The 22,902-nt window shown below is 40.9% G+C and overlaps 2 protein-coding genes and 1 pseudogene across 5 annotated transcripts; 1 reads left to right on the top strand and 2 right to left on the bottom strand.

Moving 5' to 3' along the window:
* Positions 1 to 1,898: 1,898 nt before the first annotated feature.
* On the bottom strand, positions 1,899 to 22,852 carry LOC118664992 (glycine N-acyltransferase-like). 4 transcript variants are annotated; one of them, XM_036325781.1, is made up of 6 exons: positions 22,791 to 22,852; positions 14,577 to 14,672; positions 13,442 to 13,549; positions 7,276 to 7,402; positions 5,308 to 5,479; positions 1,899 to 2,975 (listed from the first exon to the last, which is right to left on the bottom strand). In XM_036325781.1, the coding sequence occupies exons 2-6, from the start codon at positions 14,652 to 14,654 to the stop codon at positions 2,573 to 2,575; spliced, it is 888 nt and encodes a 295-aa protein (XP_036181674.1). In that variant the 5' UTR covers positions 14,655 to 14,672; positions 22,791 to 22,852; the 3' UTR covers positions 1,899 to 2,572. The 4 variants fall into 4 exon arrangements, with proteins under 4 accessions (XP_036181674.1, XP_036181675.1, XP_036181673.1 ...); XM_036325782.1 differs by lacking the exon at positions 22,791 to 22,852 and adding an exon at positions 14,952 to 15,029; XM_036325780.1 differs by lacking the exon at positions 22,791 to 22,852 and adding an exon at positions 14,956 to 15,023.
* Positions 8,672 to 10,300, bottom strand: LOC118664991 (histone deacetylase 2-like). The gene has a single exon (XM_036325778.1). It carries the CDS (start codon positions 10,269 to 10,271, stop codon positions 8,805 to 8,807), a length of 1,467 nt encoding a protein of 488 aa, XP_036181671.1. The 5' UTR covers positions 10,272 to 10,300; the 3' UTR covers positions 8,672 to 8,804.
* On the top strand, positions 15,273 to 21,097 carry LOC118665449 (annotated as a pseudogene).
* Positions 22,853 to 22,902: the final 50 nt, after the last annotated feature.

The raw sequence follows: 22,902 nt of genomic DNA, 5'->3' as shown, positions 1-22,902 counted from the left end.
GCAATCAATCGAAGACCTTGTATGTATATATGTATAATCCATGGACATGAACAACGAACAATTAGGTGTGAAAGATTGGGGTGAGAGGCAGGCTGGAGTGGGTTAATGGGGGAAAAAGAAGGACATATATAATACTTTCAAAAATGAAGATTTTTTAAAAATAAAAAAATAAAATAAAGATATGGCAGTTAGAGGTTGAATGGAAAAAGAGATGGGAGTAGGTGGGAAGGGTGAGAAATTGAAGAGGAGATGTGACTCAATTTGACATAGACAGGATAATGTCATTTTCAGATTTGTTGAGATTCCCTAGAGACCATGAATGCTGGGGTCCAACCCCAGCAGGTCCGGGGGTCCCCAAATGTGTGGACGGAGTCGGCGAAGAAGGAATGACATGGAGACAGCGTTCAGTTGATCAGCAGCCAAGCCAGGATCTCTAGCCAAGTTCTGGTCAGGATCTCCAGCGAAGTTCTGGTTAGGATCTCCATCCAGGTTCTGTACCCATGTTCTCTTGCTAGGCTCTCCAGCCAGGTTCTGTTCAGGTTCTCCAGCCAAGTTCAGTCACCAGGTTCTAGTCAGGTTCTCTTGCCATGTTCTATCCAGGTTCTGTAGCCAGGTTCTGTCTCTAGGTTCTTCAGCCAGGTTCTCTCGCTAGGTTCTGTCTCTAGGTTCTGTGTAGGTTCTGTGTCTAGGTTCTGTGTGCTGTTGTCTTGTTACATCTGTATTTATACCAGTTGATTCCAATTCTATCAATCTCTATTCCAAAGGTTAGGGCGTTTCTTATCTTCATTCCAGGGAGTAAAGATTATGTAGCTTAAGCATGATTGTTCGTAGTTAAAGTGATTAATTACCCGCCTGGTACTTAGTTAAGGGGTTTTATTCCCTCCCTAACTTCAGGGGAAAATCCCTACCTGGGGAAACAACCTTTCTCAGAGAGGTAACCTTGGTAAAACACATAGTGCCAAGAAGGTGAGCAAACATATTAAGAACAGTATGCCATATATGCCAGGTCCCTTGAAACAGCAAGGATGGACCGGCTCCCGGCACATGAAGTTGTAGGAAGGGATCAAGAGTTTCTGATTAGCACTTACTTCAAAGAATAAGACTATGATACTTACAGGTCATAGAACACCCTGACAGAAAGCAAGTCGTTTGCTTGTGGACACATCTATAAGAGAGGCAGACAGTGGTCTAGGTTTTTAAGTGACTTACCTGAGTGAGTCATGGCTACTTCGAGTAAAACTGAGACTCTTTTAAAAAAATACATATATATTTTATTGATTTTTTACAGAGAGGAAGGGAGAGGGACAGAGAGTCAGAAACATTGATCAGCTGCCTCCTGCACACCCCCTATTGGGGATGTGCCCGCAAACATGGTACATGCCCTTGACCGGAATTGAACCTGGGATCTTTCAGTTCGCAGGCTGACGCTCTATCCACTGAGCCAAACCGGTTAGGGCAAGACTCTTAAAATCCCATCTCTTTTCTAACACTGCTTAGAATATATGCTTCCACCTCTTTTTCTAACAGGAGCCTTCTTCCACCTCCTGAAGTCAAGTGAGATTCAAATTTGTAGCTACTTTCACTTTTTTATTTATAGCACTGCAAATTTCTAAGACTATATTCATGTGACTGTACTTGTGATCTCCATCTCTTTCCTTAGATGATTGATTTATTAGATCCGTACAGTTAGGAATCACCTGTTTTGTTCACCGTTGTATGTTAACCAGCACAGGGTCTAACACTGTGCTCAGCAAATGTTCATGGTATGTGTGAATTCCAACATATGGCATTCTCACCAGGCACTCATTCTCTCTCTCTCTTTCTTAATTGTAGTAACATTGGTTTATAACATTATATAATTGTCATGTGTACAACATTATAATTCAACATCTGTATACACTACAGCATGCTCACCACGAAAGGTTTAGTTTCCCTCTGTCACCATATAATTGATCCCATTTACTGTTTTGCCCTTCCACCCCCTTTCCATCCGATAACCACCAATCTGCAGTTTGTGTCCATGAGTTTTGTTTCATTTGTTTTAATATTCCACACATGAATGATATTATACAGTATTTGTCTTTCTCCATCTGACTTATTTCATTTACATAATACCCTCAAGTTATATGATATGTGTGTGTGTGTTATATTTCATGTGATTATAATATAAGGCTTGAGATGTGACCTGGGGAAGGATGACCAGCTGAAAAGATAGTTTACTCTCCTGCCAACATTAAAAAGAAAGCCAGAAGGAAAAATTATAGAACCCAGCAAGTATTACCACCTCCTGGCAAATTGGCAAGAGTCAATCAATGAACAAGAGTTCCGGGAAGGACAACATAGGAAAACATGCAGCTAATATGAAGTGTGAGGAAGACCCTGGAAATATGGGAGCTATGCTGGCTGGGAAGCTTTCCAAGGAGGAAGCTAGGGGGAGCCTAGGAAGGTGGAGTATTAAGATTGAGCCTGTCCTGAGAGACCACTTCATTACCACTGATGACAATATATTCTTTCTGTCCATTCATCCATATGCTCCTCCTGCTATAAGAGCAGCCTACCCAATACTGTCTTGTCACAGAGGCACACATTGCCACTGGTTCCAGTCACAGGGCATAGGGACACTCTGGATTTTGAGATTCAGTCTTTGCATGCTGTGGTTGGCTTTATCCACGTGGGAATACATGGGGAAGCCAAGTTTCTCCAGAGCCTGGATCTGGGCACAGATGACATGAAAGATGAGACGGTGTCCTCGGTACTCAGGCACAGTGCCTGCCATCCGCAGCTCTCCTGTCTGGTCCATCAGGGTCCAGGACACAGGGGTCCCCTCAGGCCCCAGCAGGCAGAAGGAGGGGAAGGTCTGGATACAGCGCTCAATGAATCTCTGGCTCCTCTCATTGCCGCCGAAATGCCAGAATTTATTCACCAGGACAGCATGTGTGACATCCAGGGATGAGAGTTTAAACATCTCTTGGTTGCTATTGGGAACAAGGGAAAAGAACAGCCCAAATATCATACATATTGCGAAGTATTATATTTGTTTCCACGCAGATAGTGTCAAGAGGCAATTAGGCGTACATTTAAGGGTTTGTGCTTTGCAGCCACACTGCCTAGGTCAGCCGTAGGCAAACTACGGCCCGTGGGCCGGATCCGGCCCATTTGAAATGAATAAAACTAAAAAAAAAAAAAAAAAGACCGTACCCTTTTATGTAATGATGTTTACTTTGAATTTACATTAGTTCACACAAACACTCCATCCATGCTTTTGTTCTGGCCCTCCGGTCCAGTTTAAGAACCCATTGTGGCCCTCGAGTCAAAAAGTTTGCCCACCCCTGGCCTAGGTTCATCAACTGACTACTTGTGTGATTTGGGGCTGATTATTTAATCCCTCATTTCCTTTATTTTGTCATCTAATAACTAGGGATGATAATGACACCTTCCTCCTAGAATCATCGTGAGGCTTACATGAGCCCATGGATATCAACGAACCAGTACCTGTCAGAGAGTGAGCACCCCACAGAGATTAGCTGCAATTTTTTTATTTGGCCCTGGCCATCACTCTCCAAAACTAGGTAGGGTAGGTGTTCTTATTCTCATTTTACCTAGAAGTAAAATGTTTTCAAGAAATTAAACAAGTGCCCTGATACACATGTTAACAAGTTGTAGGTAAAATAAGAGATGAGAATCAAGGACTCTTAGAATGTTGGTGGGGAAGCTCAAGTCCAGAGAGGGGCAGTAATGTGGAGCGCAGGCAGCCCCTGAGGTACAGAACACTGAAGTCTGAAGGCTTCTGCTATGGTATTAGGGGCTTTAGCAAGTGTCTTGGAAAGAACCCACAATGTAGAACTAGAAGATGAAGACTCAAGGCCCAGTTACGCTTGACCTTCCATGCGACCTGAACAAGTGATTTTTTCATCTGAACCTGGTTTCCGGCAGGAGATGGATAATATCTCCTACCTTGTCTATCTCATGGGATGGACAAGAAAATCAAATGAGTTGATAGATTTGGCAGTATCTTTCAGGTGGAATGTGCAATGCCATGCAAATAAAGCTTTTCTAAGCATATTAACACAGAGAGGGCCAAGGGTTTGGGTGTCTCCAGATCAAATCTCTGCCATCACTTTTTAATTCTCTTCAGTGTCAGTAAAGCACCAATGGGAAAAAATGTATAATTGGTCCAAGTTCTCTTTATTGGAAATCTTCTGTTCTGTGAAGCAAATTCGCTAAACACGTATTTGTTAAATGCCTACTACATAGCAGACACTGTTATAGCTATTAAGGCTCTATCATTAAACAAGACAGAGAAGGTGTCTGCAGTTAACGATATTGTTGGGCAGAATTCAAACATCAAATAAGTATGTAAGTTAACTAAGTTAGCTAATTACAAATAATCATCCTTGCTATGAAAAATATAAAACTGAGTCATGTGTGGAAAATAACTGGGAAGTGACTTCAGGTGGATGGTATAACCAGGACTCTATGGTAAGGTGACATTTGAGAAGTCCCGAGAAGTCATGAGAGTAAAAAAAGGGTAGGGTGGAGGGAAAGACACTTTAGGGCCTAAAGTTTAGGTAGAGGGAAAACCTGATTGAAAGGGCCTGATTTTTCAATGATCAACAGCGGGAGGAAGACCAGTGTTGCTGGGGGAGCAAGCAAGGGAGATGAGGCCTAAAAGGTAAATGGATGCTGGCTCTCATAGGACCATGAAGGAGTTCAGAATTATTTCAAGGTGAGACAGGAATACCATAGTCTTTTAAGAGGAGAGGGACATGTTCTAATTTTTGTTTTTTAAAAGATTAGTTTGGGTGCTTTGTAGAAAATGGATTATAGGGAGTCTAAGCAAAAACTGAAAAAGAAGTTGGGAGGTATAATGTGCTGAATGGTGTGTCCACTCAAACGTATTTCCACCGGGAACCTGAAAACATGACCTTATTTCAAAAAGGGTGTTTGCAGATGTAAATAAATTAAAGGTTTCAATATGAAATCATCCTGGACCTTAAATCCAATGACAGTCCTTATAATAGACAGAAGAGAAGACACACACAGAGAGGAGAAGGCCATGTGAGCACAACACCAGAGACTTGAGTGATGCAGCCACAAGCCAAAGAATCCTTAGAGCCACCAGAAGCTGGAAGAGGCAAGGAAAGACTCTCTCCTAGAGGCTTTGAAGAGAACAATGGCTTGCCAACACATTGACTTCAGAGAATAAATTTCTGTGGTTCCAAGCCACCCCATTTTGAGGTCATTTTTCACAGCAGTTGGAAAACGAATGCACGGGCTCCTGAGAGATACATAGAGCTTCAGACTTACATGGAATCATGTGTGCCCCCACTTGGAGATAACTTCTTTGCATTCAGCAGGGAAGGAACCAATTTCTTTGCTGTCTGAAGGATCATATAGAGGAAGCATTGTGTTCGCTTGACCTGACTCAGTTTAACAGCTACAAGATTTTCTATCACCTCATCCAGGTTGGATTGTGAACCTAGATGAAGAAAAGAGGAATAATATGAGGTATCACTCTTCCTTTCTGTGTTGCCTAGGGGCTGGAAAGTTTGTGGTTTAGAGTCCTCAAAACCCATGTTCAATCATGACATGGCCTCTATAGGATTGAGGCTAAATCACTCCCACATTTTTTAAATTAAAAATTGGGACTACACAGTACAGTCATGACTATCAAAGTTGATGAGGTATAATCGTGATAACCAAAATGTATCAAACAAGCCTATGCACTGCATGCCATAGGTTGTTGCTGCAATGGTTTTGAGAGGGTTGTATTTTCCTCACTACCCTGATTTTTCCTCCTGAAATGACTCTGAGCTTAACCATGAAACTTGCTTTAGCCAGTGCAACGATAGTAAATGTAATTTAACAAGAAGCTTGAAAAGAGATGGTGCACTGAGTCTTGCCCTCTCTTTATTTTTTACTTTCTTTTTCTTGCCTTCTCTTTCTGCCTTTGAAAACTCTGTGACTTCTATATATTGCCCAATCCATTTCCGCCAGCACAAGCAAAGCCAGCGATAGCCAGGCCTGGGGCGGTGTCTAACTAGTTCTACCAGCTCATAGACAAACCCCTGTGGATAGCAGCCGCATGGATGAATCTAGGGGGAGCTAGCCAAAGAATCACCCAGATGAGTCCCATCTAAATTGCTGCCTCATGCCTGACTGGCATGACTCAGTGGTTGAACCTATAACCAGGAGGTCACAGTTCTATTCCTGGTCTGGGTATATGCTCAGGTTGCAGGCTCTATCCCTAGTGGAGGTGTGCAAGAGTCAGACAATCAATGATTCTCATTCAACACATTCTCTCTCATCATTGATATTTCTGTCTCTCTCCCTCTCCTTTCCTCTCTGAAATAAATAAAAATATATTTTAAAATATAAATTGCTACCACACCAAATTGTGAGCTAATAAATTATTGCTGTTTTAAGTCATTGTTTCGGGATGGTTTGAAAACCAAATGATAAAACCAGACATAGAGGGTGCCAAGCACTTCTCATTCAATATCTGATTTAATCATTCAAAGGCTCTATATTTTAAATACTATCATAATCCGCACTTTACCCAGGAGGAAACTGATCCACAGACAGGTTGTTACTTGCTCTAGACTACATCCTCCTATATAATAGAGGTAATATGCAAATTAACCCTCACACCCTCACAAGACTGCTGCCTGCAGGGGAGTTAGTGAGGGACAACCAAATAACTGAATAGCAGGCTGTGTGGGGCGACCAGGCCAGTGCGGGGAGGGGCATGAGGGGTGATCAGACTGGTGGGGGGATGCAGTTGGGGGCAACCAGGCCAGTGGTAGGGAGCAGTTAGAAGCAACCAGGCCAGCAAGGAGGAAGCAATTGGGGGCAACCTGGCTGGCAGCAGGGGGCAGTTAGTGGAAATCAGGCTGGCATGCAGAGGCAGTGAGGGGTGATCAGGCTGGTGGGGGGGGGTAGTTAGGGGCAACCAAGCAGACAGGCAGGTGAGTGATTAGGAACCAGCAGTCTAGGATTGTGAGAGGGATGTCCAACTGCCAGTATAGGCACAATCTCCGGGATTGGGCCTAAACCGGCAGATGGACATCCCCCAAGGGGTCCCGGATTGGAGAGAGTGCAGGCTGGGCTGAGGGGACACTCCCCCATGCACAAATTTTGTGCACCGGGCCTCTAGTAACTAATAACTAATGGGGCTTGAAGTAAAGATATATGGAATGTAGGGGTGTTATTCAAAATGAAAAGTGTATAGACATGGAAAATCCCAGCAACTGGAACACATTCCAATCCCCTTACTTTGAATCTGCAAATGTTGTTTCCAGTTTATGACTTCTGGTGAGCCAAGGAATTCATGACAGTTCTTGGGGTCCTTGGAATAGATTTGGTAAGTATTGGTGTAGTGATCAAGGTCATCTACCATCTCCTGTTTGGTTTGGGAAAAGTAGAATCAACAAAAATAATTGTAGTTTGTGATTGCCATACATGGTTGTCAGTGTTCCATTATACTATGGTATTTTTAAGTACTAAAATATTAGGTTTTCCTGTTGGTGTATTACCTTTATTGAAGAATGATTTATATTATTAGGTCAACTCAAGCACTTCCTTATTCAACTAACAATAAAAATATCCTGGATAAACTATTTCTAAATCAACTATTACTATAAAATTTCAAACAGAAATGATCCATTTAGAATTTAACATTTATTTCAAAAAGCACAGGAGAGTCAGACTTCTAGTAAAATGTCTTTTGTACAAGTTTATTCTCTTGTAGTAAATGTGCTAACTCCAATGGCTTCAGTAGAAAACAATAGCAAAACCCCTCCCAAAGCAAAGATACTTTGTGTTCCCTTCTTGTGATTTTTAAAACCAATCAGAATAGGGAAATAATCATATTGTATCAAGCTATGCAAATTCTTAGGAACAGGCAGATACAATGGTCAGATATTTCTAAACATCAATAATGATTTTCTTTCTTTTTTTGCTTTTTTTTTTTTCAGAAAGGCATATTACTTTTTTAAAAAATATATATTTTATTATTATTTTTTTTTATAGAGTGGAAGGAATAGGGATAATTAGAAACATCAAAGAGAGAGAAACCTCAATCAGCTGCCTCCTGCACAGCCCCTACTGGGGATGTGCCCACAACCAAGGTATATGCCCTTGACCGGAATTGAACCTGGGACCCTTCAGTCCGCAGACCGATGCTTTATCCACTGAGCCAAACCAGTTAGGGCAAATATATTTTATTGATTTTCTTTTTACAAAGAGGAAGGGAGAGGGATAGAGAATTAGAAACATCGATGAGAGAGAAATATCGATCAGCTGCCTCCTGCACTGGGGATGTGCCTGCAACCAAGGTACATGCCCTTGACTGGAATCGAACCTGGGACCCTTGAGTCCACAGGCTTTATCCACTGAGCCAAACTGGTTAGGGCATCAGAAAGGCCAATTACTTCTTTAATAGATCAGTTTTTGACATAATAACTTACTCAATTTTTTTTTTTTTAATTTCACCCAGAATATTTATTTGGTGTGAAATAAGAAAATGAACCCTTTTCTATATGTTGAAGCAAAAATAACTTACTCAATTTTAAATACTATCACATAAAGCATGGTGGAGAAAAGAAATTTTGCTTCATAATTAGAAACTCACACTAAAACTTGCCAAGAACAAAAACAAACCAAAGAACTAAAGCCATTTGAAAATAAATACAGTCCATGCCAAAGTAGTATAAAGTGAAGCCAGAAGTCTTCAAAAAGAAAACACTTTTCTTGCCAATATTTTCTTATTTTTTAATGTTTTCTGAAATTGGAGACTTTCAAATTCAAGGGTTGCTGAGCTGTTCTGATTTGGCTCCTTTGGTATCTGTTTTTTCATCACTATTATCCTTGGATTTATCTTCTTCCTTAACATCAGCTTTTTTGTCTTCTGTTTCCGTCTTGTCTTCCTCAATTCTAGCTTTCTTTGCTCCTTTCTTATGATCAGCCACATTTCTACGACCTCCTTCTCCTTCATCCTCTGAATCTGAGAATTCTTCATCACAAGCTATCCGTTTGTCTGATGCTCGAATAGAAATTCTCCTGTCTGGGTCTTCTCCATCGTCATCTCCACTGTCTTCATGAACAGCATCTTCTGGAATAGCTTGCATTTGGACACCAGGTGCATGAGGCAGCATGCGTAAATTTTCAAATAAACGCTCTTTTATCTTTTCCATATATTCTGGAGTGTTCTGGTTTGTCATATTTGAAGGACAAATATGCAGTTTGAAGTCTGGTCCAAAATACTCCAAGTAATCATTATATGGCAATTCATTAGGAATCTCACAATCAAGGGCAACTGCAGTCTCATATGTCCAACAGCGAGCAACGTTACGAATTGTGTATCCACCTCCCCCAAGCATCAGTAATGGTAAATGGAAAGTTTTTACAACTTCTACACATTTAGCATGACCTTTGACTGTCAGATTGAAGCAACCAAGTCTATCACCAGATAGCGAGTCTGCACCACACTGTAGCACCACGGCACTAGGTTGATACATCCCCATCACTTTTGAGATGACAGGCTTAAATATTTGCCCATAAGATTCATCATCTATACCCTCTCTCATTGGAAAATTGACAGCATAATATTTGCCTTTTCCTGCACCAATATCCCTCAAGTCTCCTGTTCCAGGAAAGCATTCCCCGTATTTATGGAATGATACAGTCATTACACGATCTGTTGTATAAAAAGCTTCTTCAACACCATCACCGTGATGGATATCAATATCAATATATAAGACTCTCTGGTGATACTTTAGTAATTCAAGGATGGCAAGCACAATATCATTAACATAACAAAATCCTGATGCTTCTGATTTCTTAGCATGATGCAATCCTCCAGCCCAATTAACAGCCATATCAGTTTGTTGTCGGTTTAACCTCACAGCTCCAGCAACTGAGCCACCAGTTGAGAGCTGACAAAACTCAAAGAGTCCATCAAACGCTGGACAATCTTCTCCAACATTAAATCTCTGCATCTGCTTACTATACTCAGACATGTTATCTGGTCTTATTGAACGTAGAAATTTGATGTACTCATCACTGTGGTATTTTGTCATTTCTTCAGCAGTGGCTTTATGGGGCCTATATATTTCCATTTTTCTATATAAGCCATAATTTAGCATCAAGTTATGGGTCATGCGGATTCTATGAGGTTTCATAGGATGGCCTTGTCCATAGTAATAGTTTCCAATATCACCATCGTAGTAGTAGCAGGCTTTCTTTTTGCCGCCTTCCTGACTGTACGCCATGGGCTCCCCGGCCACCGCGGCTCCGGCTCCGCGGGGAGAGAAAAGGGCTGTGGCTTAAGTGGGGGAGGCCGACTCAGGCGGGAGGACGAGCCCAAGTGAGGAGAGGGTGCCGGAAGGGCTCCGTACAGCCAGGCGGAGGGGCCGAGAGCGCGGAGCGGGGGCGGCCGCGGTGCCAACTCCAGAAATGTATTTTTTAAACTTACAGAATGGTATTGTTGGGGTCCAGCATCAGCAGGTCGAGGGGTTCCCAAAGGTGTGGACGGAGTCAGCGTTCAGTTGATCAGCATAGCGAGGTTCTCTAGCCAGGTTCTGTTCTTATTGTCCTGTTACATCCATATTTATACCAGTTGATTTTAATCCTACCCATTCTATTCCAAAGGTTAGGGTGTTTGTTAATCTAGTTCTGTTGAGTTTAATCCTAACAATTCTATTCCAAAGGTTAGGGCGTTTGTTAATCTAGTTCTGTTGAGTTTAATCCTAACAATTCTATTCCAAAGGTTAGGGTGTTTGTTAATCTAGTTCTGTTGAGTTTAATCCTACCCATTCTATTCCAAAGGTTAGGGTGTTTGTTAATCTAGTTCTGTTGAGTTTAATCCTAACAATTCTATTCCAAAGGTTAGGGCTTTTGTTAATCTAGTTCTGTTGAGTTTAATCCTAACAATTCTATTCCAAAGGTTAGGGCGTTTGTTAATCTAGTTCTGTTGAATTTAATCCTGTCTAGGTTAGTCTCTGTGTTCCATTATAAGGGCTATTCCAAGGTCACTGCTCTACTGATAAGCTACAAGGAAGTGACTGAAGGAGATTATCCTACCCAGTAAAGGTTATGTCCTCCCAGCCTCGCTGCTTGCCTTCCCTGGGACTGCCCTGTGTCGGTGGGTCTCCAGGGGTATAGGCTTTGGTGCTTTCCCTGGTGGGCAGACCCCTGGGGATGTGGGCCCAACAAGTCCCAAATTTATTGCCAACAGTCTTAGTCCAAGTTCTTCATAAGTAGTACATGGTATTTCTGTAACACTAGGGGGTTTCACTTCCTTAGTCCTGTTAATCCCTAACTCCAGAGAAAAAATCCTCACCTGGGGAAACAACCTTTCTTGGGGAGGTGGTCTTGTTTAAAACACATAGCGCTAAGAGGGGGAGCCTGAAACAGATGTATGTTTCCTTGATTGGAATCCAACTCACGACCCTTCAGTCTCTGGGTCAAGACTGTAATCATTGAGCCAAATCAGCTAGGGCAAGATTGGATTTTTTTTTCTTTTATTGTTTTATTACTTAAAGTATTACAAAGAGTATTACATATATCTCCCTTTTTTACCCGCCCTTGATAATCCCCTGGCCTCTCCTACCCCCCAGTGTCTTATGTCCATTGGTTATGCTTATATGAATGCATACAAGTCCTTTGGTTGATCTCTTACCCTCCCCTCCCCCCCCCCCAACCCTCCCCGGCCTTCCCGCTGTAGTTTGACAGTCTGTTCAAGGCTGCTCTGCCTCTATATCTATTTTTGTTCATAAGTTTATAATGGTCTTTATTATCCATAAATGAGTGAGATCATGTGGTATTTTTCCTTCATTGACTGGCTTATTTCACTTAGCATAATGCTCTCAAGTTCCATCCATGCCATTGCAAATGGTAAGAATTCCTTCTTTTTTACAGCAGCATAGTATTCCATCGTGTAGATGTACCACAGTTTTCTAATCCATTCATCTACTGATGGGCACTTAAGCTGTTTCCAGATCTTAGAAGATTGTATTTTTGACAGTTGCTCAAATAATATTTCTTATTCAGGTTTCTATCAATAATTCAAAGTCTTTATTTTTCAAATTATTTAATTTGGTGACATTTACAAGTAATAATGTTTAATATTAATAAATTTAGATTATTGCTTAATTTATTAAAATATAATTATATATTTTTTAGTTTTGAAATATTTTAACTATTTAATTTCATTAATTAAAAAAAATTATCACAATATATAACAACTCCAACCATGTCTTTTGCTTTTAAATTTCCCTAATTCACGATGATTTAGACCTTATGCCGCTAAATTGGTATTTTGTTTGCTTTGGATGAAGTCCTGCCTTGACCCTCTATAAAAAAATCTTATTTATCTTTAACATGCAGTTTTGGTAAATTTTTCTCCTTTCCCTGCAACCTCTACTATATATAGTTTTTTTTTAAATGCCCTATTTTATTGACTTTACTGATGGCAGTTGGTTACAATACCATGCAGCCTCTCAATGGGAAGACAGTATCACAAGAAGTTGTGAGTTAGCACTAGTGAGTTAACTAGTGGTGTGGTTTCAAGGTTGGTATTTTTAAAAGATAGGAAATAATTTTTCCCCATGGCTAAGAGTTAAAAGTGTTTGATTCAAAACAATAAAGATGTCGAGTCTGAGAAATGTTACTTTAATATCTTGAACAAAAGATCAGCTTTTGTCTATGTCCTCAACATAATCTTACATTACCAAAACCATCCATTGGGTGTCTCTCTTCCCATAAACTAAATGCAAGAAATAATGAAAGGTGCTTGGTCTTCAGCATCACCAGGATGCTGTTTGGGGTCCTGTCTTGAAAACAAATTAAAACAATGAATGAGTATGAAAATGTACCATATAGCCCAGCCGGTGTGGCTCAGTGGTTGAGCATTGACCTATGAACCAGGAGGTCATGGTTCCATTCCTAGTCAGGGCACATGCTCAGGTTGTGCAATCAATCCCCAGTGAAGGGCATACAAGAGGCAGTCAATCAATGATTCTCTCTTATCTTTGATGTTTCTATATCTCTCCCTCCCCCTTACTCTCTGAAATCAATAAAAATATATTAAAATATATAGTTTTAATCAGCTTTCCACATGTGTTACTTCTTTTTTAAGTTTATTTTTCAATTACAGTTGATATTCAATATTATTTTATATTAGTTTCAGGTGCACAGCACAGTGGTTATTAGACAATCATTTGATTCAATTCTCCTGTTGCTGCACATTCAGACCATGCTGTAATTTATCTGTGGACTCATCTGTATTCTCTTCCAGGCTGTGGAATTCTTGAGGACAGGGACTATTTACTATTCCTGGGATTCATTTCTATATGCCCAGGTCTCCCACACTGCCAGGTCCAGATAAACACATAGCAAATACATACATAGATGCACATTCATTCCATATCTGACACCTTACCTGCTCCTGAGGACGGACAACTACTGTATTAAAATCAGGCCACTTGTCCACCAGAGCCTTCAGCTTGAACAGGTTTCCCTGGTTCATGTGGAAGATGGTCCCATAAACCTGCAACATCACAAGAAAGTGGGAGGGTCAATGTACAGGGGTTGGTAAAAGTAAGTTTACGGTTGTTCATCTGTAAAAAGTCATACAGGTTATGACTATTACAATAGCTTTATTAACTCTGTTTCATGTACTCACAACTATAAACCCACTTTTCCCACCCCTGTATTAGGAAAGAATGTTAAAGTAACTTGGTTGATCAGGACAGGTTTATTTCTATGAACTCACGGAATTTTATCAGTGAAAGGTCTCTGAGTATTTCTGCCAAGCAATTTTAAGTTTTAGTGTTTTATCTCAATAAATGTATCTTTTAGAAATATAATCACATTGTAAAATATTCAGACTAGTAAAATTTATGAATAAAAATCATGAACTCTCCCATTGTAGAATTTAATACACATTTAATGTAATGTATATCAATTATATCTCAATTTTTTAAAAAAGAGAAAAAATCTTTTAATAGATTTTCTACTATTCATGCACATGCACAACAAATTTTGCAAAATTAAAAAAATCACATAGATGTGATATGATACATTCTAGTCATATTTCTTTTCCAATAAATAAAAATAATTTTAATGACTTCAGAGCATTCTATGACATGAACAAACCTTATTTTTTTAAAAACTTTTAATTTATTCACATGAAGTAGCAAAGAAAGTACAAAGAGGTTCCAGAATATATCTCCCTTGCACAGAGGTGATGTGAACTAAATGAGCTGTAGCATGAGTGAATTCCTGCCCAGCTGGCGTGGCTCCATGTTGACCTATGAACCAGGAGGTCATGGTTTGATTCCAGTTCAGGGCACATGCCCTGGTTGCCAGCTCAGTCCCTAGTAAGGGGCATGCAGGAGGCAGCTGATAATGACTCTCATCATTGATGTTTCTATCTCTCTCTCCCTCTCCCTTCCTCTCTGAAATTATATATATATATATTTTAAAAATAGATGCCTAATAACAGCTTATTCTCTTTCCTACTCTGTCACAGGAAGATGCCACCCTTTGTTTCCCTGAGATTGTTCCAGTCTCACCTTTAAGGACTCAGGGAGGCTCTTCCTCAAGGATTTTTCTAGCATCTGCAGCATTTGTGGGCCCTGCAAGTGAAGCATCTTGGCAGGTATTTTAGCCTAGAGGGAGGATCAACAAACAGCCAGGATGTAAAAATGCTGAACCCATAGGAACTAGATCCACACACCTTTACCTGAATCTTAGAAGGTAACAGATAAGTCTGCCCTCTTCTAAAGTAATGCCTTAGGGGAAGAAAAAGTAGAGTCACTCTAGATTTCAAGCCTTACTCGAAAGGAAACACAGCATAAAAGTTCCGAAGGAACTACCAGGGAGAAACAAGAGCAGCAGGTTCTATGCTAATGCCCACGACCTTCTTCAGTGCCCTCTATTGGTGTTACCCACACTGAAGTCCTCAGTAACGCCAAGGAAGGAGGAGGTTGGCAGGAAGCACCTGGTTCTCCTTCTGAAAATTTTCCCTTCACTTCTGACACTACTCTACATTTTCATTTAATACACATTTATTTTAACAAACATGTTACGTAAATATGCTAGTGAGTCTTTGGGGATCTGGTTGTAGTCAATGATTAGCCCAATGCCACCACTAGCAAACTCTGTAATCTTCAAAAAGTTACTTACCCTCTTGGTTCCGTAATTTACTCATTAATCCTAATGAAAACAGACTCTACCTAGAAAATTATTGCCTCTTTCCCATCTGCAAGATGGTGGGTGAAGAAGCTGAGAGGCAAGATACTAAAGAGAAGAAACCCAGAGCCAAGAAGGCTGATATTGGTGACAAGGTTAAGAAGGGTAACCCTTGCTCTAGCTCAGCCGTGGGCAAACTATGGCCCGCTGGCCGGATCTGGCCCATTTGAAATGAATAAAACTATTGAAAAAAAAAGACCGTACCCTTTTATGTAATGATGTTTACTTTGAATTTATATTAGTTCACACAAACACTCCATCCATGCTTTTGTTCCGGCCCTCCGGTCCAGTTTAAGAACCCATTGTGGCCCTCGAGTCAAAAAGTTTGCCCACCCCTGCCTAGCTGATTTGGCTCAGTGGATAAGGCATCAGCCTGTGGACTCAAGGATTCCGGCTTTGATTCCAGTCAAGAGCACATGCCCTGGTTGTGGACTCAATTCCCAGTAGGGGATGTGTAGGAGGCAGTTAATCAATGATTCTCTCTCATTGATGTTTCTATCTCTCTCTCTCTCCCTCTCCCTTCCTCTCTGAAATCAATACAAATATATTTTAAAAAAAGAAAGGTAACCCCAAGGTCAAGATGCGTAAGAAGAGGAAGCCCCACTACAACTGAAACCCTATCTTGGTCAGAGGAATTGGCAGATATTCCTGGTCGGCTATATATTCCAGAAAGGCCATGCACAAGTGGAAGTATTCAGTAGCTAAATCCTTGATTGAAATGAAAAAGTTATTGCTACTGTCACAAAACCAGTTGGTAGTGACAAGAAAACGTGATACCCAAGTGCTTACACTTTGCAAAATGCCTAGATACTACCCCACTGAAGATGTGCCTCCAAAGCTGTTGAGCCATGACAAGAAGCCCTTCAGTCAGCATGTGAGAAAACTGTAGGCCAACCTCACTCCCGGGACCATTCTGATCATCCTCCCTGGGCACCACGGAGGCAAGAGAATGGTTTTCCTGAAGCAGCTGAGCAGGGGCCTTAATGTCTGCAACTCTGTGCCTTAATCATTAAGTTCCTCTGCATAGAACACACCAGAAATTCATCATCGCCACCTCTACCAAGACGGGAACCAGTGGTGTGAAAATCCCCAAACATCTCACTGGTGCTTACTTCAGGAAGGAGGAGCAGTGCAAGCCCAGTCACCAGGAGGGTGAGCTCCTCAACACAGAGAAACAGAAATATGAGAGGACAGAGAAGTGGGAGGTTGATCAGAAAGCCATGGACTTGCAGCTTCAGCCAAAAATTAAAGGTGTTCCTCAGTTCCAGGCTACCTCCCTCTGTGTTTGCTCTCCCCAACTGCCTTTAACCTCACAAACTGGTGTCCAAAATTTCTTACCAAAACCAAACTAGCCGAAACCGGTTTGGCTCAGTGGATAGAGCATCGGCCTGTGGACTGAAAGGTCCCGGGTTCGATTCCGGTCAAGGGCATGTACCTGGGTTGCGGGCACATCCCCAGTGGGAGATGTGCAGGAGGCAGCTGATCGATGTTTCTCTCTCATCGATGTTTCTAACTCTCTATCTCTCTCCCTTCCTCTCTGTAAAAAATCAATAAAATATATATTTAAAAAAAAACAAAAAACAAAAAACAAAAAAAAAAAACCAAACTGAACACCTAGTTGGTTTAGAAATAAAAAGAAAATCATAGCGATGGTTAAATGAGTTAATACATATTAAGTGCATAGTAGAGTTTCTAGCATATAATAACTCAAAATTATTATTTTATTACTGCTATTAATATCATTACTGGCAGCTAACCACACAATATTTCAGCTCAGCCCATTGGATTTTTTTTTTTAAGAAATGAGTGTAACTTTAACCTAGCCCACAGTGTGAGAGCTTTCAGTGTGAATAGTGTCCTGAGAATAACACCAACACTTACGTGAGAGACAGTTTGTGGGGATTAAATGAGTAATCCAGGCACTGGCACTGCCGGAAGCCGGTCCATCCTTGCTACTTGACACAGTCGCTGCAGGAAAGAAACATCTGCACAGCATATGTTTCAAGGGACCTGGCGTATATGGCATACTGTTCTTAATATGTTTGCTCCCCTTAGCGCTGTGTGTTTTAACCAAGGTCACCTCTCCGAGAAAGGTTGTTTCCCCAGGTAGGGATTTTTCCCTGAAGTTAGGGAGGGGATGAAACTCCTTAACTAAGTGCCAGGCGGGTAGTTAATCACTTTAACTACAAACAATCATGCTTAAGCTACATAATCTTTACTCCCTGGAATGGAGATAAGAAACGCCCTAGACCCTGTGATCCCACTTCTAGGAATATATCCCAAGAAACCAGAAACAACAATCAGAAAGGATATATGCACCCCTATGTTCATAGCAGCACAATTCACCATAGCTAAGATCTGGAAACAGTGTAAGTGCCCATCACTAGATGAATGGATTAGAAAACTGTGGTACATCTACACGATGGAATACTATGCTGCTCTAAAAAGGAAGGAACTCTTACCATTTGCAATGTCATGGATGGAACTGGAGAGCATTATGTTAAGTGAAATAAGCCAGTCAATGAAGGAAAAATACCACATGATCTCACTCATTCATGGATAATAGAGACCATTATAAACTTTTGAACAATAATAGATACAGAGGCAGAGCTGCCTCAAACAGATTGTCAAACTGCAGCGGGAAGGCCGGGAGGGTTGGGGGGCAGGAGGTAGCGGGGGTAAGAGATCAACTAAGGGACTTGTATGCATGCATATAAGCATAACCAGTGGACATAAGACATTGGGGGACAGGGGAGGCTAGGGGACTGTCTAGGGCGGGGGGATAAAATGGACACATATGTAATACCCTTTGTAATACTTTAAGCAATAAATTTAAAAAAATAAATTAAAAAAAAAGATAAAAAAACAAACAAACAAACAAAAAAAACGCCCTAACCTTTGTAATAGAAATTGACAGGATTAAAATCAACTGGTATAAATACGGATGTAACAAGACAATAAACAGCAGAACATCTCTGGAGACCCAGACCAGAACTTGGCTGGAGATCCTGGCTAGGCTGCTGATCAACTGAACACTGTCTCCGTGTCCTTCCTTCTTCGCCGACTCCATCCACACCTTTGGGGACCCCTGGACCCGCTGGGGTTGGACCCTGGCATCTGGTGCCCGAACAGGGACCCCTCGGTAAGCGCCCCACACTCGGGACGGATCAGACTCCACCGTAGGAAGAGGGTGGATAGTCTTCGCTGACTCTGTCCACATCTTTGGGAACCCCTGGACCTGCTGGGGTTGGACCCCGGCATGGCACCAAGTGAGTAAAAAAGCCTATGGGAATTTCTTAGTAAGTGCCTGGCACATAGTAGTATTTGTGTGTCATGATTATCATCATTCCCTGAAGGAAGCAGAGAAAAGATTGTTTGATGTACTCAGCCCTTTATTTTTTATTTTATTTTTTTTAATTAAATCTTTATTGTTCAGATTATTACATTTGTTCCTCTTTTTTCCCCCCATAACTTCCCTCCTCCCAGTTCCCGCCCCACCCTCCGCCCTCACTCCCCACCCACTGTCCTCATCCATAGGTGCATGATTTTTGTCCAGTCTCTTCCCGCATCTCCCACACCCCTTTCCCCCCCAAGAATAGTCAGTCCATTCCCTTTCTATGTCCCTGATTCTATTATGATCACCAGATTATGTGTTCACTTGATTCTTAGATTCACTTGTTGATAGATGCATGTTTGTTGTTCATAATTTGTATCTTTACCTTTTTCTTCTTCTTCCTCTTCTTAAAGGATACCTTTCAGCATTTCATATAATCCTGGTTTGGTGGTGATGAACTCCTTTAGCTTTTCCTTATCTGTGAAGCTCTTTATCTGACCTTCAATTCTGAATGATAGCTTTGCTGGATAAAGTAATCTTGGTTGTAGGTTCTTGGTATTCATCACTTTGAATATTTCTTGCCACTCCCTTCTGGCCTGCAAAGTTTCTGTTGAGAAATCAGCTGACAGTCGTATGGGTATTCCCTTGTAGGTAACTGAGTTTCTTTCTCTTGCTGCTTTTAAGATTCTCTCTTTGTCTTTTGCTCTTGGCATTTTAATTATGATGTGTCTCGGTGTGGTCCTCTTTGGATTCCTTTTGTTTGGGGTTCTCCACGCTTCTTGGAACTGTAAGTCTATTTCTTTCACCAGGTGGGGGAAGTTTTCTGTCATTATTTCTTCAAATAGGTTTTCAATATCTTGCTCTCTCTCATCTTCTGGCACCCCTATAATTCTGATGTTGGTACGCTTGAAGCTGTCCCAGAGGCTCCTTACACTATTTTCGTATTTTTGGATTCTTTTTTCATTTTGCTTTTCCAGTTGGGTGTTTTTTGCTTCTTTGCATTTCGAATCTTTGACTTGATTCTTGCGCTCCTCTGGTCTGCTGTTGGGTGTCTGTATAATATTCGTTATTTCAGTCCGTGTATGCTTAATTTCTAGTTGGTTCCCCATCATAACATTGAGGGTCTCATTAGTTTTCTTGTAGATCTCATTAAGTTTATCGGCAGCTTCTAAACAGTTCTTGAGAGACCTTAAAAGTGTGGTTCTGAACTCTATATCTTCCATTGACAATTTTGTCCTGTTTCTTTGTCTCCGCATTTTGTTATGCTTTCTTGGTGCACTCTCTAGTGGTCTTTGTGCGCAGTCTTATAGTTAAGCCTTGATTGTTGTAGCTAATACCAGGGAGGGTTTGACCTCCAGGCCAAGTGGCTGTGAGAATCAGCTGTGTCTGCAGTGAGAGAACTTCTGTCCTCTAGGGAGGTGCTAATCTAGCCTTTGCCTGAGGCTATCCGGCAAATGCCTCTGTGCAGGGCTTGGGCGGGGCGGGTCACACAGGATCAACAGGGTGGGCTGGAGAGAGCAGTTATGGTGGCTCTCAGTGTTGTCCCCAGGGGCTCTGCCTCTCTGAGTCCCAGCAACCGCTGCAAACCTCGGAGAGAAAGCTGCACTCGCTCTGACCGAAGCCAGACAGTCCCGCTTCTCCTGTTTGAGTCTGGGTCCCCAAAGACTCGCCCGGATCTGGAGCTCAGAGTCTGCGACTCCCTCCGGATTGAAAACGCCAACTGCGCCCTCCGCCGCCAGCCTGCTCCTCGCACTCTGCACCTCAGAATTTGACTTCAGCACTGCGCCTCCTCTGAGTGTCCGTATGCGTTTCTCTTTCCTCCTAGTTGTAGGACTTCCACTCAGCCAGCATTCCTGTGGTTCTGGGTGATGTCCGTTCCGTCTTTTAGTTTCACTTTTGAAGTAGTTGTTCAAGGCAACAAACTCCGGCGTTAACCTATGCCGCCATCTTGGTTCTCCGATGTACTCAGCCCTTTAGTGCTGAGGCACTCTGGTTTCCCAGAACTCTGGCCAGAATGTTCCTTTCTTTCTCCCTTTCTTTCTCTCTTTCTTTCTCTCTCTCTTTCTCTCTCTCTTTCTTTCTTTCTTTCTTTCTTTCTTTCTTTCTTTCTCTCTCTCTCTCTTTCTTTCTCTCTTTCTTTCTTTCTTTCTTTCTTTCTTTCTTTCTTTCTTTCTTTCTTTCTTTCAAGAAGCACAGGTCCTGTGGGAATGATCAGCTACAGAGACTTGTACAGATAGAACCAGTGGTAGTCGCTTTCAATGGGAAAAGATTTCTGGTTCCAAAGATCTCATTTACTCTTTGGCACCTGAGGTTTGACCAGGGTTAAAATTGTTTGCACAACTCAATGTTCTTGACTTTTCCATGTGCATGTGTCCTGTCCCATACCCTTAGTTGCTTGCCAGCCATTTTATCCTCTCTAAGGCTACTTCTGAGTTTGGGAACAGGACAGTCTTTGCTGGCATCATGATTTTTGTTGTCTCTTTTAAAAACAGCTTCAACGCTGAGTAATTTAAATGGACATAATTAAAAGCATGTAATGTGAACAAGTCTACAGCTTTAACAGATTATAAGCCCATGAAACCTTCATCATACTTAAGAGAGAGAAAATATCCTTCATCCTCAACATTTCTGAAACTTGAAGTGGCTCTAAAACAGCTTATGTGAGCTTTCAGCCTTGGCAGTGGGCAAAGTCCACAAAGAAGGCGCTTTAGACCCAGTCTTCCCCATACTGGAAATGTCTTCAATAGGAACAACTCAAACAAGGAAAATGAGTTGTAGAGAGCAGTTTTATAAAGCAACATCAACAAATAGGAAAAAATAAGACACAGTCTCTTTTGTCTGGAATAAGGTTACATAAATAAGACCTGTTAGTATATTGCAACTGCAAGGAGCCATTACCATAAGAACTATGATACAACACAGGCATGCACAAGGGACAGTATTAAAACAAAAGGAGAAAATGTGGAACAGAAAATAGTATGTGGTTTTTAATTATAATATGTATATCTGCGTTTATATAATTCAATATATAATATGCATGGGAATTTTAAGAATATAGAAAATAAAATTTAGAAGGGAAAATAAAATATTACAAACTATTTTATAAAGAAAGAAAAATTCCACTATCCAGTTAATATGGGTACATATTACCTTGAGAATATGTAGCCATTTGTTTTTACACATTGTTTTATTTTTTACAAAAATAAGGGCATGATATAGATATAATTTTGTAACTTGTTTCTAAATTTAAAATGACATAATCCATGTCATCAAATATTTTAGAACATGAATGTTAAAAGTATCTATATATGGTGAATATATATTTCATTATTATAAATAATATAGATTATATTTTATTATTCCATTGTATGCATGTACCATACATATTTTGAACCAGTCTCCTATTGTTGGACATTAGGGTTGCTAACTGTTTTTCTCTATTGTTAATAATTTTCTGTTGAACAGATTCTGTAAATATATATCCATGTTTATTTTCTTAAGATAAAGTTTTTGGAAGTGGAACTGCTGGATTAAAAGCTTATTTTTAAGCTTTAAATAATATTCAAATATATTAAACAAAATTTTAAAAGTTAAAAAGCTCATTTATGGTCAGAGCATTATAGATAAAATCTTTTAAATTACTGCCCCCACCCTCCCCCACCCCCACACGCACATGATTTAAATGAACAGTACATCTGGTCTGAATATTTTCTCTCTGATTTTAACAGAGTACTTTACTCTCCTGGTTAACATTTATCCCAGGAACAAGCTGCCTCCTTTAGACTGTTTCCCCCCCAAAATACAAAATAATGTCTGCATAATATCTCTATACACTAGGTGCTAAATTAATGTTACTTGGACCAAGAATCCGTTCTTGCCAATGTTATTACCTCTCTCTTCACCCACCCACTTCCAAAATCCCTTCATAACATCTATTCATTCAGAATGGAGAACTGACTTAGTCCTCCTGAGAATTTTTCCACTGCACATCTGCTGTGTACATAGTAGGTGCAGAAACATTGTCTCTCAAAGGGAAAAGATTCCTTTTCCCATGGTCAAAGTATCACTAAATAAGCTCAACACTTCTGTAAAACCACCAACGTCATTTGATTTTTCCCAGCAAGGTCAGTTGTTGTAGGAGAAAAGGGAGAATGGTGGGTGTCACAAAGCAATGGTTCTTTCCAGTGAGATGAGTTCTCACCTGGAAGGTGAACTCCACGCAGACTGGTCCCCAGGAACAGATGGGAGGCAGCAGACTTTTCCAAAATATAAAATCCCCTTTACCCTTGTACGCACAGCTCAGACCTGCAAAG

The sequence above is a fragment of the Myotis myotis genome, unplaced genomic scaffold (genome assembly GCF_014108235.1).
Source record: "Myotis myotis isolate mMyoMyo1 unplaced genomic scaffold, mMyoMyo1.p scaffold_m19_p_10, whole genome shotgun sequence".
NCBI lineage: Eukaryota > Metazoa > Chordata > Mammalia > Chiroptera > Vespertilionidae > Myotis > Myotis myotis.
Note: the sequence above shows the minus strand (reverse complement) of the source record. Positions and strands in the feature narration are given on the sequence as shown.